At 37.7% G+C, this 16,486-nt stretch overlaps 4 protein-coding genes, 1 long non-coding RNA gene and 1 pseudogene across 9 annotated transcripts; 4 read left to right on the top strand and 2 right to left on the bottom strand.

Moving 5' to 3' along the window:
- The first annotated feature begins 2,083 nt into the window (after positions 1–2,083).
- Positions 2,084–4,323, top strand: LOC104814281 (seipin-2-like). Of its 3 annotated transcripts, none has more exons than XR_771885.1 (3): positions 2,084–3,333; positions 3,562–4,148; positions 4,233–4,323. XR_771885.1 is itself a non-coding variant. In XM_010542247.1 (3 exons), the coding sequence occupies exons 1-2, from the start codon at positions 2,131–2,133 to the stop codon at positions 4,054–4,056; spliced, it is 1,698 nt and encodes a 565-aa protein (XP_010540549.1). In that variant the 5' UTR covers positions 2,084–2,130; the 3' UTR covers positions 4,057–4,077; positions 4,233–4,323. The 3 variants fall into 3 exon arrangements, 2 of the variants coding, with proteins under 2 accessions (XP_010540549.1, XP_010540548.1); XM_010542247.1 differs by having other exon boundaries at positions 3,562–4,077; XM_010542246.1 differs by lacking the exon at positions 4,233–4,323 and having other exon boundaries at positions 3,562–4,226.
- LOC104814280 (aquaporin NIP2-1) lies at positions 4,310–5,585 on the bottom strand. The gene is made up of 4 exons (XM_010542244.2): positions 5,407–5,585; positions 4,832–5,272; positions 4,666–4,727; positions 4,310–4,551 (listed from the first exon to the last, which is right to left on the bottom strand). Exons 1-4 carry the CDS (start codon positions 5,560–5,562, stop codon positions 4,335–4,337), a joined length of 876 nt encoding a protein of 291 aa, XP_010540546.1. The 5' UTR covers positions 5,563–5,585; the 3' UTR covers positions 4,310–4,334.
- Positions 5,154–5,767, top strand: LOC104814279. 2 transcript variants are annotated; one of them, XR_771884.1, is made up of 2 exons: positions 5,154–5,245; positions 5,416–5,767. It is a non-coding gene; the product is annotated as an uncharacterized LOC104814279 (long non-coding RNA). The 2 variants fall into 2 exon arrangements; XR_771883.1 differs by having other exon boundaries at positions 5,195–5,287.
- A 1,124-nt stretch (positions 5,768–6,891) lies between these two features.
- Positions 6,892–9,453, top strand: LOC104814282 (DNA-binding protein DDB_G0278111-like). 2 transcript variants are annotated; one of them, XM_010542248.2, is made up of 7 exons: positions 6,892–6,993; positions 7,685–7,750; positions 7,832–7,884; positions 7,987–8,051; positions 8,742–8,833; positions 8,965–9,036; positions 9,114–9,453. In XM_010542248.2, exons 1-7 carry the CDS (start codon positions 6,991–6,993, stop codon positions 9,144–9,146), a joined length of 384 nt encoding a protein of 127 aa, XP_010540550.1. In that variant the 5' UTR covers positions 6,892–6,990; the 3' UTR covers positions 9,147–9,453. The 2 variants fall into 2 exon arrangements, with proteins under 2 accessions (XP_010540550.1, XP_010540551.1); XM_010542249.2 differs by having other exon boundaries at positions 7,835–7,884.
- Positions 9,454–11,077: 1,624 nt separating this feature from the next.
- Positions 11,078–15,395, top strand: LOC104814284 (protein REDUCED WALL ACETYLATION 3). Its single transcript, XM_010542250.2, has 16 exons — positions 11,078–11,408; positions 12,015–12,112; positions 12,257–12,394; positions 12,477–12,533; positions 12,613–12,685; positions 12,818–12,976; positions 13,167–13,316; positions 13,406–13,661; positions 13,785–13,900; positions 13,988–14,074; positions 14,165–14,253; positions 14,367–14,429; positions 14,521–14,577; positions 14,671–14,767; positions 14,846–15,004; positions 15,099–15,395. Exons 1-15 carry the CDS (start codon positions 11,376–11,378, stop codon positions 14,999–15,001), a joined length of 1,629 nt encoding a protein of 542 aa, XP_010540552.1. The 5' UTR covers positions 11,078–11,375; the 3' UTR covers positions 15,002–15,004; positions 15,099–15,395.
- Positions 15,396–15,422: 27 nt separating this feature from the next.
- LOC104814283 lies at positions 15,423–16,416 on the bottom strand (annotated as a pseudogene).
- Positions 16,417–16,486: the final 70 nt, after the last annotated feature.

The following is a 16,486-nucleotide window of genomic DNA, read 5'->3' on the forward strand; positions in this document are numbered from 1 at the left end:
TAAAAAAAAAAAAAAAAAAAAAAAAAAAAAAGGCAGTTGTTTTCTACAGTAACCAGTGTCTGTGATATTTTTCTCATGTAATTATTCCACGTAAAAATGTTCATATATTATAAAATTAAAAATTTAGATCCATATTTATATGCATACGCAATGCATACAGTTATGGTCCTTATGGATAGAGAGGAAAAATGGTAACTGAATTTAATTTATTACAGAACATATAATCTTTGTCCATACTAATCTAATGTTGAAAGGCAGAATGGATAGTCAAATAACACTGTTCTTTCGTGGAAAATAAAAAACAGAGGGAGACTGAAGGACGTGTTATTGTCAATGAACCCTGTGTTCTGTCAACCATAACGAATATAATAATTTATATTTTAATTTTATCAATTCCATGCATTTTTTTTAGATTAATATTAAAAAAAAATGGAAGTAACGGGAGGCGTCTGCATTATTTTTCTACAAATATTGAAAAGTAGGCATGGAATCTTGTCCAAATATCTTGCTAGAAAAAAATTGATGTTTCGCCTGAATTAATTACATGGAAAAGTCTGAAAGAGAAGAGTAAGAATTTCAAAGAAAAATATTATAATGATTCTTACCGATTTATATTTAATATATAAGGGAATAGTAGAGAGGAGATTAAGACAATTTGTTGTCTAGTCTTTCTTTGATGCAATGGAGGAATTATTTGGGCCAAGTAAAACAGATAATCACAAAAATCCAAACTTGCATAGATGTTTATAAAAAAAATATTACAAAGTTAGATTATACATACATATATATATATATATATTGCAATATGCGTGAATTGTTAATGATAAACTTGATATTAAAAAGTTGTTTTTACGACGGAGTTTTTAGAATATAAAAACATAAAAATTGACAATTAAGATTTTATAAATTTAATTTTTTTTTTTAAATTAGTGAAAAATCAACTAAAATTCAAAACATTCATTTTATTGGATGTACAAATATTACGAAAATAAAAATAAAAAATCCAAAATAAAACAAAAAACAAAAAATTCAAAATAAAAATTATCACCTCGTATCCTAAATTATTTTGCTGGACAAATATAACTTTATTAAAAATTATTTATTATTTAAATTTTCGGTAGGTATATTAAAATTTTAAAACATATTCAATATTTTATTAATAACAATTATTGAGTAATAAAAACGTGTTATGTGAATCAGATGTTGCATCAAATAAAATTAGCCTAAATCCAAGGTTTTTTTTAATAGCAACAGCCTGCCTACTCTCCTCTTTGGCCACTTTCACAATATTTTTTGTTTATTGTTCTTGATTTTGGTTAAAGCAACCTAGAAAAAAAAAATGAACGGGACTAAATTATGTTATATATTTTTAACATATGATAAGACGTGTGTTTTTTCGCCATCCATTAAAAAATATTATAAGTTGCAATTTTTTTCATTGGACAAAAGAGATATATCATTTTATCAAAAAAAAAAAAGAGATATATCTTGTAATATTCTGTATTTTATCCAAAAGACAATCTTTTAGACAAGTCAGATACACATAATTTCTTCGCTTTATTTCTAGTTTGATTGCTAGTTGATTACTTCCATTTGTTTACCATCGTATGTATTTTTAATTAATTAGTATATAACTTTCGGTTAAAGTGGTCAAATATATATAAATTTAGGTAAAAAATACATAAAATACTCCATGATTAATAAAATATTAATAATATATGAATTTTAAAATGAGAGAGAGACGAATTATCTAATAGTTTTTAAATTAGTTATACGAGTTTTTTTAATTTTATGTAATATATCATTGATTATATATATAATAATGTTTTAGAAGATTTTTATGCACGTTTCCCCAAAATACATACGTGTTTTTGGAACAAGACTGGGCCTCATGGGCCATGGCCCACACACTTTCGGTCTGCACCGGTTTAATATTTTTGTGGAATATTAAACCGGAACAGACCAAAGATATGGTTAAGCTCCGGTTCTCAGTGAACTGGTTTGAAATTCCCCGGTTCGAGGAGCGGTTACACGAAAGACGCAAGTCCCGCGCATAAAATCGTGTTTTCCCTACCAGCTGAAATCCTCTTCCCCACCCCCAAAATTTCTGGAAACTTCATCTTCTGATCAATGTCATCATCATCATCATCAAACCCTAGCAGCGACGAAGAGTATAGATTCAGTGATGCATCAGAAGAGTTTTTCCACGATTGCTTGCCGACCCACGACGATTCTTACCGTCCCTCTTCCTCTCATGCGGTTACTCCTCCCGCCGCCTCAAATCTCCGGCGGCGGAAATCTGTTCCTGGTCGGAAATTGAAGTTTTCGGTTCAGAATACGGGTGCTTCTACTTCTTCTTCATCCTCCTCTGAATTTGGGAGAACGATATTGTTAGAAAAAAGCGACGAGCTTTCTATCGCTTGCGGGAAAATCGAGGAAGATGGTGATGGAACTGAGTCATTCAATGACCCATTCGATTCGATTCAGGCACAAGGGAAGGATTTGAGTGTAATTAATCCGTGTGGAGAACATGCTGAATCGTCTGGGCAAAAAAGGGACGATTTGGATGGGATTAATTCGGGTACGGACTGGGTCGACCCGTTTCAGGTTGGGGATATCATGAGGTCTGAGAAAACTGGGGAATCCACAGTGACTACGGTGAGTGACGAACGAGTTGGCGACTCTGCCGAATCGGCGCCGCCGCTCCGGGAGCCTTCCTCGACACATTGGTCTCTGCTGGCGTGTTTGGTCGGACTAATGATCAAAGCGATAGAGTTTGAGGTCAGTTTGATGATTCGCTTGATGACGTTTCCCCCATGGCTGTGTTATACCTGCTGCGTCTTTGTTCTTGATCCGTTTGGAACAATGAAACGCAGCAGACGCTATATATCGTCAAGGGTTGCAGAGATCTGTGATGTGATGATGGATAGTGCGGATCACTTCTTATCTTATTGGTTAAAAGATTACAAACCCATGTTGAAGGTTGTGTTCAAGTTTGGATGGGGTTTGTTTTGGGCAATTTATGTCGGTATAGTGTTAGTTGTCTTGTTGGTTTTGGCACTTCTGCTCAGTGGGTTTGTGATGAGGCATTTGACTGAGGAGCCACTTGTAGTTGAGGAGAGCTTGAATTTTGATTACACCAGGAACAGTCCTGAGGCTTATGTCCCTATAACGTCATGTGTTGGTGTTGGCTGTGATCATAGTTGCAAGGAAAATACTGAGACGGGGAATATTAAGGGCTTGCGGGTTATTCCACAAAATCACAAAATAGAGATCGTCGTTTCATTAACATTGCCGGAATCCGAGTATAACAGAAATCTTGGCATGTTCCAGGTATTGATATGAGCTATCTAGCTCTAAAATGCGTTGGTTTTGCTCTGGTTTAGGGATATGCATCTATGACATGCTTGAAAGTAGTTCCTGATATCCTCTTGAAGTTGAATCACAATCTTTTTACGTAACATTTCGTGATGGATACAGGAGGGTTTCAATCCAATGGAAACTTTTTAAATCATGTCTTGCTTTAGGCACTCTTATTGATGTAATCCTTCTTTCTTGAAGGTTGGGGTGGACTTCCTATCTACAGATGGTCAAACTCTTGCTAGTTCAAGGCGTCCATGCATGTTGAAATTTAGAAGTGAGCCTATTCGTCTTGTCCAGACACTCCTCAAGATTGTTCCACTAGTCACAGGCTATGTTTCTGAAACCCAAACATTGAGCTTGAAGTTCGAAGGGTTCGTTGAGAAGGAAACTCCCACTGCTTGTATAAAAGCAGTGGTCGAACAACGGGCAGAATTTCGTCCTGGAGCTGGTGTCCCAGAGCTCTATGATGCATCCATGTTGCTCCAATCTGAGCTTTCTTTCTTCAAGAGGATCATATGGAATTGGCGGAAAACTTTATTTGTCTGGATCAGCATGAGCATATTCGTCATGGAATTACTTTTCACATTGGTGTGTTGCATACCTTTGATCATTCCCAGAGCAAGGCATCGAGACCGGACAGCTTCTATGAGGAGCAATACTTTGAATCTGGACTGTCAAGCGGAAAACAGGTGAATCTGAGGCTGTTCCAAGAAGGTGGGAAATTCTCAAACCAAGTTTGTATCTTTGCCACTGGTTGCTGTACCTCATGTTTGTAGCACTTCAAAGTGAGACTAGCACATTCTGTAACTTTAGTTTCTCATGCTTGGTAAAATCCTTTTGATAAAAGCGTAAATCTTTGTGTTCTGTAGGGAACTATACAAGGTTTCCATACTGACAAGTTACCGAGAAATTACAAAGAGGGACCGTAAATTAATGTGAGGATACAAAAGTAATCAAACAAGAGAAGGATTCTACACAGGAACATCGTGTACTCGTTTATGAGAAGATCCAGTTTTGGAGGTCTCAAGTTCTGTTTTCTCTGTACATCTTAAGAGGTTATAAATCCAGGCTCCAGAGACAGCGCCAAGAGTAGGAGCAAGCAAATATATCCAAATCCCTTTGTAACATCCCCACACGAGTGCAGGGCCTAAGCTTCTCGCAGGATTCATCGATGCGCCTGAAATTTCGCTGCAGAGATGGATTTTCTGATGGTTAGCTGAATAGATTCATGCCGTTGTAGCTCAAGTTTGTGAAGATTATGTGTGTTTCAGAATGAGATTGAGGAAGAAAAGAGAAACTTACCCGGCAAAGATTACATTCAGTGTGACTGTAGCACCAAAGATCAGTCCGGCTAGTTCTTCAGACTGAAAGATTTTGTATACAATATTAGGATCGATATGCCAGTTCAAGAGAGTCAGTACAATGTACAATCTATGTTTTGGCTGATTGAAAAAGGTTTGTAACTTACTGTTCTGCTGTCAGTTGCAATGGCAGACACGACGAACATGAGGAAGCCGGTGATGATAAACTCCATCACGAACGCCTGAAGATCAGACCCAGACGGAGATGACCCGAGAAAGACGTCGTGTTTCTTGCTGCATACGTCGTTGTTCAAATCGAACAGAAGACGGAGAGTTGCAGAGGCCAAGGTTGATCCTATGACTTGAACAGCGATGTAAGGAAGGATTTGTTTGAGAGGGAACCTTCTGACAGAAGCGAAGGCTATTGTGACGGCTGGATTGAAGTGGGCAGAGACATGGCCGAGGGAACAGACAAGAACCATAATCACTAGACCCCAAACTATGGCTATGCCCACAAGAGTCACCACATCGTGGCGTTGCGCATTTACTGCAATGGCGGCACAACCGGCGAATATCAAGTAGTAAGTCCCCAGGAGCTCTGCCACAAGCTGCAGACACATTTGGTAGAAGGAAAACTTCAATCCATTTTGTTTGTTCATCACAAGGCTATTACTCAGTAAATAAAGAATCTTGAACACTGATCAGTGTTCTCCGACAGGATAAGGAAGATCAAAAACGTTACCTTTTGCAGGAACTGGACAGAGAACAATGGTTCAGATTCATCTTTCTCGAAGGGAACAGAAGGATGAGAAGTTTCTTTAACAGTAGAAGAAGCTTCGATGTTCAGAACAACAACACTTCCACCATGGTTGCTTTTGCTCACAGAGATATCCTCCATTGTTGGAAATTCTGAATAATGAAACAGAACTGTTCTTTTTTTTTTGAAGAAGAAAAAGAAGAGGAAAAGGAGAGATCTTTTTCGTTTTTGTTTTTTTTTTTGTCTTAAAAGGATTTAACTTTCTGGTGCTTTGAGACAGAACCGAGACACTGTCCCTTTTATAGCTTTCCAAAAAAATAAAAAGTCAAAGCTTTTTTTGCTTCAACTGTTTGAAATGTTCCATCTCCATCACTTGCATCATTACATTGTTGGTTTTATTTTCAGGGACCATAGTTTTTTCTTTTTCTCCACCAATCCATAAAATCTATATAATATTCTTTCTCATATAAATAATGTAAATATTCGATCTTGATTTACAGATTAATCAAATCGAATAATAAACTTAAGCGCAAGTCGGAATTCAAAACGTGCTGAATACTGTTGACGGGTTTCGGCCTGCAAAACAACCAAACATACAGCTCAAGCCAAATGGATATTAGTTTATCACAACCACTTGGATGTCAACATAATATATAATGCAATGTTGATTAGTATTAGTATGATTAATTAAAAAAAAACCTAATAAACTAATATTTAAATATAGTTATTATATTGGATGTCAACGTAGAAACTCTGGTTTTTATCAGTTTTGCGACTCCCCTGAAAGAGGAGAGGCTAAAACAGGACTGATTAGTGAGTTTGCAAAAACCATAGGTTATATATTTTTTATACATATGCTATACAATTGTAACTATATATATATATATATATGTAGTATTTAATCGTAAAATGTCTTTATATTACATGGATAAATACACCGAAAACACACATGTACTTCATCAATGATTATTACAAAGGTAAGGACTATACTTCTGGTTCTTGGATCTTGGATGATAACAGTGTATAGTTATGTTTCTTGTTTACATGAAACAACAAAACTATGTTCCAATGTCCAAATCTAAAGATTCACCGCTATATTTTTCCATGAAAGTTGTTAATTTTTTCAACTCGGTTCGAGTTCCATTTGAAAAGTTGAATATATATTGTGAAAGATATAATTGGGTCGAAAGTATGATAAACTCTAAAATTATAAAAAAATATATTAATTTATAAATATCTTACTACTACTTTTTTTAATTTGAGCAGCAGAAAAAAATCTCGTTCGCCGAAACTTAAAACATATATGCATATATGTATGCATGTATAAATTGCACAAGAGAGATTTGGTTTAGCCCTGTTATAGAGACGGAAATGGGGGGCCATATGTCAGTTTTATAAGTTTCGGTTAAAATTACAAGAATCTAAAAGAATATAGGAAAATATGTAAAAGGATATATAAGTACATGAGATCGCGTCTGCGAAACGCGACGCCACCATTTTTATTAATCTGTCTCTTGGTGGAGCTCGAAGCCCGTGAGAGAGCATCACAAAGAGAAAAAGGCTTCAACAATGGTGAGGTTTTATCACATTCGTTTTGTTTAGTGTCCTTCTCGTTTCTATGCATCTTTCTTGGCAATCAGCTCACCTTTTAGGGTTCTTTTTCCACAAAATTTTGGCGGAGGAAGATCTGAAATTATAGTTGATTTTGTCTGGAAATTATGCTGTTTTTCAACTTGTTTTTCACTTTTGGAATGTATCAAAAACCTTTGTCGATGTTTAATTTCAGTTCTGATGAATTTATGTTTGTGATTTTTGAGCTGATGTTGTTTATTAGGTTGTAAGAATCTGACCATGTCTCTGCAACGAATAGAGTCTTTTATATATATATATATATAATTCATAGTGTTGCAATCAATCAGTAAGGAAAAGGGTAAATTTTTTTATCAGAGAGTTGAATCATTAGGAATTTTGGGTACATCTCTATGAATCTCCGATTCTGGTACCGAATGTTTTTGCTAATAGAAGGGACTGAATTCTATCAACATCTGTAAACCTGTGGCTTGCTTTCTGGTTGGTATGATGCCCTGATAAAGTAATTTGTCTGCGTTTATAGATTGAATCCGGGCCAGAAATACCGTTTTGAGTATCATTCGTACAATTTCAACGATCTCTGTTGATTTCGATGCGATACTTGCTTACAGTAATCTTCTTAGTGGGATCTGTATTAACTTTGTTTTGGTGCACTTTACCTGCTGCTTTGTAGGCTGATCCTGAATTAGAAGCTATCAGGCAAAGGAGAATGCAGGAGCTCATGGCTCGACATGGGGCGGTAATTTTTTTTCACCGAAATGTCTCGTTTTGTTCAAGAAAGGGCCGTATTTAGTGAATTGTCTTGCTTTTACTTTATCAGCAGGGAAATCAGCAGAACAATGAGCAGCAGAAAGCACAGGATGAGGCTAGGAGGTATATGCCTTTTTTTTTTGGTTGAAATCAATGGTACTGTTTATTAAAGAATTCTTCTTTTCGAATCGAACATAGTCTTTGAATTGGAACAAACTCATGTAGGGATGCGGAGGAACGTAGGCAGATGATGCTTACTCAGATATTGTCCTCTGAAGCTCGAGAGAGACGTAAGTTCATTTAAACTGCTTTTGGATTTCCAGCTTAGTGGTATTTAGCATTATGATGTTATAGTTAACATAGTGATCTGTTTCATTTCTTTATATCCCGAGTTTTGAGCTATTAGATGCAGTTTCTCCAGCAGTATACGTCTAATAGCTTCATCCACTTTTTTTTTTTTCCCGGTGTATCTGCTGTGTGTTTATTCCTATGTTTTTTATGTCGACTGACCGGAAACTAGATAGTGTCTCACACCTATAGAATTTGAGTTTAGGTTCTGTTAAAGCTTTTTCTTGTTACTCATGTCACTTTAGTAGTATGTGATTAACATTTCTTCTGGTCGAAGCACGACAAAAGGAGGTGGATGGATGCACTTGATAAGATCATGTGTGAAGGTTATAAAAAAAAAGCATATTGATTCACATCAGTAGTATGGATGATGATGATGATTGCCCCATTTTAATTCCAACTTGGAAACCTTAGGCCTTTCACTTGGAACAATGATGATGCATGCGCATTGCCCCATACCCATTCCTACTAAATCATTAGTGATTGCCACCAGGCATTGCTAGACATGTAGAATTGTATCGGTTTTTTGACATAACTCGGCTAATGTGTCATCTGTTTTTCTTTGCCTATTAATACTTCTTCTCTTGGGTTTAAATAACAATGGCTTTGATTTTATATTATTCTTTCTGTAGTTGCTCGAATTGCTCTTGTGAAACCTGACAAGGCAAGAGGGGTTGAAGACGTTGTCCTAAGGGCTGCTCAAACGGGTCAGATAGTCGAAAAGGTTAGAATAGAATACGAAGACTTCTGATGGCATTATCGTCTTTTTAATAGTTTCGCCGTCGATTCGAGACACTTTCAGTGAAGGTGTAGTAAGAATTTTTCACACAAAAAAAACAAACTTTTTTGTTCCAGGTCTCGGAGGAACGGCTTATATCACTATTGGAACAGATAAACAGCCAAACTACCAAACAGACAAAAGTCACTGTAAGTAAGCCATATGATAGGAAATGACATCCTCTGTCAATGTTCTTGCCAGTTAATTCTGTCTTAATGGTTAACAGATCCAGAGACGTCGAGGTGTAGACGACGACTAAATCGAAGGTGTCGAGGATAAAAATGCCGCTTGCTTGTATATCGAATGGAAATCGCCTTTTGAATTGGTGAGTTGCGACGATTTTAGTTATGGTATTGTGAATCCTTTGATTGGGAAGAAATCTGAATGAAACTTGACATCATTATTGTATCGTTTTTCCCTTTTTATTTTGTTTCTCATCCTGAACTATTCTGAGATATCGTCTGATTAGAAAATGAAGAAAAACCTTAGCTTTTTTTTTTATGTTTAGTGGGGCTTTTTCTATGTAGCTGTATAGGCAGTAGAATAAGAAAGGTGCCATTGGTGAATACTTTGATTAATGTATCTCCATACTCTGAGCAGTAGGGCTGATGCTGAGAATTTCGGGTATCCGAATTTGAATTCGAGAATATCGAATGTCCCAAGTGTTTGGTATCCGCGTTATCTCCCGATATTTGGGTATCCGTAAATATCTGCAAATCCTTCATCGTTCGTCGTTCGCCCTTGATCTCCCTCCCCTGCCTCCCAACGGTTCTCCTGCAAGAAAATGTATTTGGAGACCGTAGATATCGAGGTCGAGATTGTTCAGAATTTGGAGACGGAAGACCAAGGAAAAGAGCGGTGGGTGCTGAGTGTGAGTGAGGACAAGGGACATTGGTTAGAGAGTAGTAGAGCATGTTCGGGTATTCGAAGATATCCGAACGGGCGAGCTACAGAAATCGGGTATCGGAAATTTAAAATAGGTTTTTCCTCTCCCATCGATTGAGTAAAGGAGGGTAAGGAATCGCTTTGAACATTTTTTTGGTAGGGTTGGATGTTTCGGGTTTCATTTTGTTATTTGTTGGGTTGCATTCAGAAATAGTTTATTCGGTTCTATAAAAGTAGAATTGAATCTTAATCGGTTTGGTTTGGTTTTGAAGTTACGATCTTGTTCTATAAAAGACAAGAATGAAACTTGTTACCTACTATTTATTTTAGTATTTATCGGTTCGGTTCAAAGACGATTTCGTTTTACAAAAACCAAATTAAAATGTATATATACTTTTGATGATACTGTATAATATGTATCAAGATATTTACGCTACATATATACATACACCTATACATTTGTGTGTCTAACTTTAGAGAGAATCCGGCTCTTCAATTTGGATTTTGCATCCTCGAAGACTTGGTTCGGATCTGACTGAAGAGAAGTTCGAAGTGATCATATGTGGAGGCCGTACGGTGAAAATATTCATTCGTTATATAATTTATTTATACATAAATATGGATTTATATTATATTTATATTTATATTTGGTCCGACATCTAATCCTACAAACAAAAAAGATGCATGTTCTTTTTGTCTATTTTAATTTGCCAAAACTGAGAGTTCAATTTACTGCCTACCAACATCTTCCACCTACTACTATTAATTAGATAACACCATAGTGTATAGAAATATACACATATACGTATATATATATATAATTATTAACTCATATATACCCATGTTCGAGTTATTAGACATTAAATAACATAATTATTTATATATATTAGTAGAACTATTTAAGATGCATATATATAGAGATGGTTTTTCGGTATTCGGTTATTCAATTTTTTTTTTTGTTTTATAAAAATATATATCAATCGGTTATTATATTATATTCAGTTTGGTTTTTTCGGTTTCGATTTGGTTTGGTTCTAATTTTTATGAAAAAATAGATCTTAAAAAAATATTTATTTTTCGAGATTTTTTTTTTAATTTAATTTGATTCGATCCGATTTTGAAACATTAGATTTTTTAAAATAATACCGTTTAAAAAAAATTAAACCGTTTGAATAAAAAAATACTACGTTTTTTTATGTTTTTTATTTTTTGTATTCATACCAAAAAATAAGAATAACCTGATATTTAATTTTTTTTTAAAGAGTAAAAAACGGAAAAAATACGAGAAAACAAAAGTTGTAAAAGAAGGAAAAGAGGAAGAGCCAAGAGGCAAGAACCCAACTACCGTTCAGATGAGGCTGTAGAGAGAACGACGTCGCATCCGCCATTTTCGCAATCCTTCAAGCAATAGCTTCTTCACTTCAGATCTCTCCACCTTCTCTCTCTCTCTCTCTTCATGTTCTTCTCCATTTCTAGGGTTTCGCTTTCTCTACTTCAGGCCGTTTCCTGCAATTCGATACCGTAGATCCCACCGTAGGTGAAGGACGACAGTTTGGTTGGCTTCGTTCCACTGTGTCTCAGAGTGTTTGTGAATCCATTAGAAATGGCGGTTCCGGGGCCTATTACGCCTGGTCAGGTAATTTATTGTGGTGTTTAAGCTCGATTCCCTTTTGGTTCCCTTCATTCCGGGTAACTCCGGTGGAGATTTGGACATTTAGATCGATTATTTTGCGGTTGAATCTGATTTATTGCTTCATCGTTCGGCGTTAGATGAGTCAGTGACATTCTCGATGAATTTGATTGATCTTCGTCTGGTAGGGGCATTGGGTAATTTAACTCTTGGTTACCGTTCTGTTATATCATTGATTTGTGTTACAGATTCGATTCGAATTGGAGCATCTTGTTCTGGATTTGGATCGAATGTCGTAGTTTAATGCGTGTGAAATTAAGGAGCTTACTTGCTTCAAGTACTAGTACGATTCAATTTCATCCTGTTTGTTTGCCTTGGGCTCAAAGCAACACACTTTTTCTTTTTAGCTTCGAAGATTTCGATTGAATCTCGCAGCTGCCATTGGTGGGAACTGGAGTTTTTGGTTTGGATGAGGATGAGAAAAACTAACCTTTTTAATTGGCCTGAAGGAATGGAACTTTTTGTGGTTCCCGTTATTTTCCATTGCATCATTCTCAATCCATTAGCTTTTCCTTTCTTTACTTCCTCAATTATTTTTTCTTGTGATTACAGATCTCGTTTCTGCTCGGAGTCATCCCTGTTTTGATATCATGGATATACTCAGAAATTCTGGAGTACAAGAAATCTGCATTGCACCTGCACCCTAAAGTGTATGGCTTTTAGTCTTATATGAGTATAGTATAATCTGACAGAGTATTTGTATCGATTATTCTTTTATGTATTTGACGTATCTCCAACCCTAGTTTTGTTTTCATTTGACTAGTTACAGCTACTAACATTCTGCCCATTTGCAGTCGTTCAGATAGTAATTTGGTTGAACTAGGAGAAGTGGCAAACAAGGAAGATGAAGGAGCTGTTTTGCTGGAGGGAGGCCTTGCAAGATCTGCCTCTTCAAAGCTATATAGTTCATCTATCAAAACAAACTTGATGAGGTTGTTATAGCATATATTTTTTGCCGTGAGGTTTTGTGTGTTTTGATCTCTTATTAACCATTTGTATCATGGCTGCTTGTAGGTTTTTGACGCTGGAAGACTCTTTCTTGCTTGAAAACCGAGCGACCCTGAGAGCAATGTAAGCAACTCAATTATAGGCAATTATAGATTCACGCTGATCTCCACGCTCTTGCATGACGATTCACTTCTCTTGTCAGGGCTGAGTTTGGAGCAATTCTTTTGTATTTTTATATTTGTGACCGGACAAGTTTGCTTGGAGACTCTAAAAAGGTGCCTTGCTTTCCCTCTACCCCGGAGTTTTCTTTTTTCCTTTTTCTCGATTTTGGGTTTTGCACCGTTATGGTTTAAGGAATTACTCTTCTGACCATGCATCTTTTATTTTTTGTGGTCTTTCTTGGACAGAATTACAACAGGGACCTTTTCCTCTTTCTCTACCTTCTTTTCATCATAGTGTCAGCAATGACGTCCTTGAAGAAACATACTGACAAATCACCGATAATGGGAAAATCAATTCTGTATCTTAACCGTCACCAGACTGAAGAGTGGAAGGGGTGGATGCAGGTGATGGTTCAAATTTCACCACCTGTACTTGCCATTGCCATTTTTCCGCTTCTTCTCTGCATCCATCTTTGCTGCTTAATATGACCTTCATCTGCTCCTGTTACTCTGATTAATTATATGATTTTGTGTTCTCTGTTGCATATTGTTGTAATCGATTTTCATGCCAATTTGTGGCTCTATGCCTTTTCAGGTTCTGTTCCTGATGTATCACTACTTTGCTGCGGCTGAGATTTACAATGCAATCAGGATCTTCATCGCTGCATATGTCTGGATGACGGGATTTGGCAATTTTTCGTATTACTATGTCAGAAAGGATTTCTCCCTTGCACGATTTACTCAGGTCAGATCATCGGCTCTGGATTTCTCCCTTGCACCATCTGCTCCTTTCAATGGCTCTAGATGCTCATGAAAACTTTTCACTTGGTCCAGATGATGTGGCGGCTTAACTTTTTCGTGGCATTTTGTTGCATTGTTCTCAACAATGACTATATGCTCTATTATATCTGTCCGATGCACACTCTGTTCACTCTAATGGTGTATGGAGCCCTCGGTATCTTCAGTCAGTATAATGAAATAGGATCAGTGATGGCTGTGAAAATTGCTTCGTGCTTCCTTGTGGTTATCTTGATATGGGAAATCCCTGGAGTTTTCGAGATTTTCTGGGGTCCATTAGCATTCTTTCTGGGTCAGTTTCTAACTTTTCTGCATAGTTAGAATTCTCGGTCACAGAGATGGTGGAATTTAACTTTTTTTTCTTAAATATCCATTGAATTTGGTTATCGAATTTCTGTCCTTAATACAACTGCAGGGTACACGGATCCAGCTAAGCCAGAACTTCCACGTCTACACGAATGGCATTTCAGATCAGGACTTGATCGCTACATATGGATCATTGGGATGATATATGCCTACTTCCATCCCACTGTAATTCACAAACTACGATGCCCGTTTTTTTTCGTATCTTCTCTTCACAGGCGCAGCTAAACCTCGTTTACATTTTTTTTATCTCAGGTGGAGAGGTGGATGGAGAAATTGGAGGAATGTGATACTAAGAGAAAGATGTCAATCAAGGCCAGCATTGTCGCAATTTCTTCATTCGTAAGCTTAGCTTAGTTATGCTTCTGGTTCAACTGGGTTCTTTTTACCGTTGATTATTCAGATCTCCGGGCTGTGTTTCCTCATGTTCAGGTTGGTTACCTATGGTATGAATACATCTACAAGCTGGACAAGGTTACATACAACAAATACCATCCATACACATCATGGATTCCGATCACGTTCGTACTAAGATCTTTCTTTTTCTATTAACTTCATGACCCATCATCGAAAACTGTCAATACTGTATAGTTTCTTTCTATCATCTGACTCCGGCTTTGAATCTGGATCACAGTGTATACATTTGTCTTCGGAACTGCACACAACAGCTAAGGAACTTCTCACTGACACTCTTTGCGTATGTTTTCGCAATCCTTCTTCTCTGCTTTGGTTGAAATTTAAAAAACGGTTTTTATGGAGAGACACACCCACTCTTTTTCTGATCTCAGGTGGCTTGGCAAGATAACACTGGAGACCTATATTTCTCAGTTTCACATCTGGTTAAGGTCGATTATTAATCTAGCAGTAAAACGGGTAAAAGAAATGAATTTTACTCATTCGTCTCTAGAATTACGTATGCATTTTAACACGTGTTTCAGATCGAACATTCCTGATGGGCAACCTAAGTGGCTACTATCCATAATCCCAGAATACCCGCTGCTCAACTTCATGGTCACCACAGCCATTTATGTCTTGGTAAAGCGATTCAACTCCGTTTCTCCTTTCCTACAAAACGGATTTTCGGTTTTCAACCATTCCTTTTTTTTCCTTCAGGTGTCTCACCGGCTCTTTGAGCTTACAAATACATTAAAGACGGTTTTCATACCAACGAAAGACAACAAGCGGCTTCTCCACAACGTCATTGCAGGGGCTGCAATCTCGTTCTGTCTATACTTCATCGCTATCGTGATTTTCCAAATCCCGCATTGAATCGTAAACTTTGTTGCTCCTTAATCGATCTTATGTTTGGTTTTCTTATGAAACCGTTATATCTAATGTGTCTGCTCGATTCTTTTTCCTTTTACAGGGAGGAAGATGCTAAAACTCTGGAAATCGTTCATTCATTACTCACAAAACTTTGGAAAAACAGGAAACTATACGTTCGGAATTACCCACAAAATAATAGATTTTGTTTCCATGTCCCAGCAAATTTTGAAGCTTTCAAAAGTGAAGCGTCATCTTCCAGATGATATTCGAGTCGAGAGGTTTGAAGCGTCATCTCAGGACAGAACTTGAACTTGTTTCATTTTCTTATCTGTTGTAATCTTGGCATAACTTCTATACATATATATATATGATATATTAGTCCATATGTTTTTGCCAATTTGTTTTGTAGATTGCCACAATCGAGTGAAGTTAAGAAGAGCAATTCAATTACAAGATTTTCTGAAAAATATTAAAGTCCATTGATTTTGATCAAATTTACATAAGCATAATCATAACAAGCCCATCAAAGGGCAGATCTCACTCTCTTGCACGACAAACCCATGGAAAGAACTCACTTGCCGGGAACAAAGTTAGTGGCGTAGGCCCAAGCATTGTTGTTAACAGGATCGGCCAAGTGGTCGGCCAGGTTCTCCAACGGTCCTTTCCCTGTAACAATGGCTTGGACAAAGAACCCAAACATGGAGAACATAGCCAGCCTCCCGTTCTTTATCTCCTTCACCTTCAACTCAGCGAACGCGTCCGGGTCACTCGCCAGTCCCAACGGGTCGAAGCTCCCGCCCGGGTAGAGCAAGTCCTCGGCCTCTCCCAATGGACCATTCCCCGCCACTCTGTAACCTTCCACTGCCCCCATGAGTATAACCTGAGTTGCCCATATGGCCAAGATGCTCTGTGCGTGGATCAAGCTAGGGTTTCCCAAGTAATCGAGCCCTCCCTCGCTGAATATCTGTGACCCGGCCTTGAACCAGACGGCTTCTCCAAACTTGACGCCGTTGCGAGCCAGGAGCTCGGGAAAGACGCAGCCGAGAGCTCCCAGCATGGCCCATCTGCAGTGGATCACTTCCAGCTCGCGGTTCCTGGCGAAGGTCTCGGGATCGGCGGGGAGACGTGTCCCAGCCGTAGTCTCCGGGGAATTCTCCGGTGAGGTAGCTCGGTGGCTCGCCGGAGAATGGGCCCAAGTACTTGACTCTGTCGGGTCCGTACCATGGGCTTCCGGATGGGCCGGAGGGCTTGGCGGTTTTGCGCATGGTGACACGTGCTGTTCCGAGGATCTCGGAGGCTGTCGGAGAGAGCTTCACCGCCTTGCCGGCGAAGGATGGAGAGGAAAGCGCCATGGTTGAAGCAGCCATTGCAATCTTTTTTTTTTTTTTTTTGGTTTTCTTTGAGAGAGAGAGAGATGGAAATTGATGGTGAGATGGTTGCCGAAATATATAATGGGATATAGAGTAAGGTTTGTTATCTGTGAAGTAT

The sequence above is a fragment of the Tarenaya hassleriana genome, unplaced genomic scaffold (assembly GCF_000463585.1).
Source record: "Tarenaya hassleriana unplaced genomic scaffold, ASM46358v1 Cleome21, whole genome shotgun sequence".
In the NCBI taxonomy this organism is placed as follows: domain Eukaryota; kingdom Viridiplantae; phylum Streptophyta; class Magnoliopsida; order Brassicales; family Cleomaceae; genus Tarenaya; species Tarenaya hassleriana.

Coding starts and splice junctions, on each gene's coding strand:
- LOC104814280 (XM_010542244.2), bottom strand. CDS start 5,562: ATGGAGGATATCTCTGTGAGCAAAAGCAACCATGGTGGAAGTGTTGTT. Junction 5,273..5,406: donor CTGTCCAGTTCCTGCAAAAG/GTAACGTTTTTG, acceptor ATGTGTCTGCAG/CTTGTGGCAGAGCTCCTGGG. Junction 4,728..4,831: donor TTGCAACTGACAGCAGAACA/GTAAGTTACAAA, acceptor AAAATCTTTCAG/TCTGAAGAACTAGCCGGACT.
- LOC104814284 (XM_010542250.2), top strand. CDS start 11,376: ATGGCGGTTCCGGGGCCTATTACGCCTGGTCAG. Junction 11,409..12,014: donor GGCCTATTACGCCTGGTCAG/GTAATTTATTGT, acceptor TTGTGATTACAG/ATCTCGTTTCTGCTCGGAGT. Junction 12,686..12,817: donor TGCTTGGAGACTCTAAAAAG/GTGCCTTGCTTT, acceptor TTTCTTGGACAG/AATTACAACAGGGACCTTTT.
- LOC104814281 (XM_010542247.1), top strand. CDS start 2,131: ATGTCATCATCATCATCATCAAACCCTAGCAGCGACGAAGAGTATAGA. Junction 3,334..3,561: donor GAAATCTTGGCATGTTCCAG/GTATTGATATGA, acceptor TCTTTCTTGAAG/GTTGGGGTGGACTTCCTATC.
- LOC104814282 (XM_010542248.2), top strand. Junction 8,834..8,964: donor CGGGTCAGATAGTCGAAAAG/GTTAGAATAGAA, acceptor TTTTTGTTCCAG/GTCTCGGAGGAACGGCTTAT. Junction 9,037..9,113: donor CCAAACAGACAAAAGTCACT/GTAAGTAAGCCA, acceptor AATGGTTAACAG/ATCCAGAGACGTCGAGGTGT.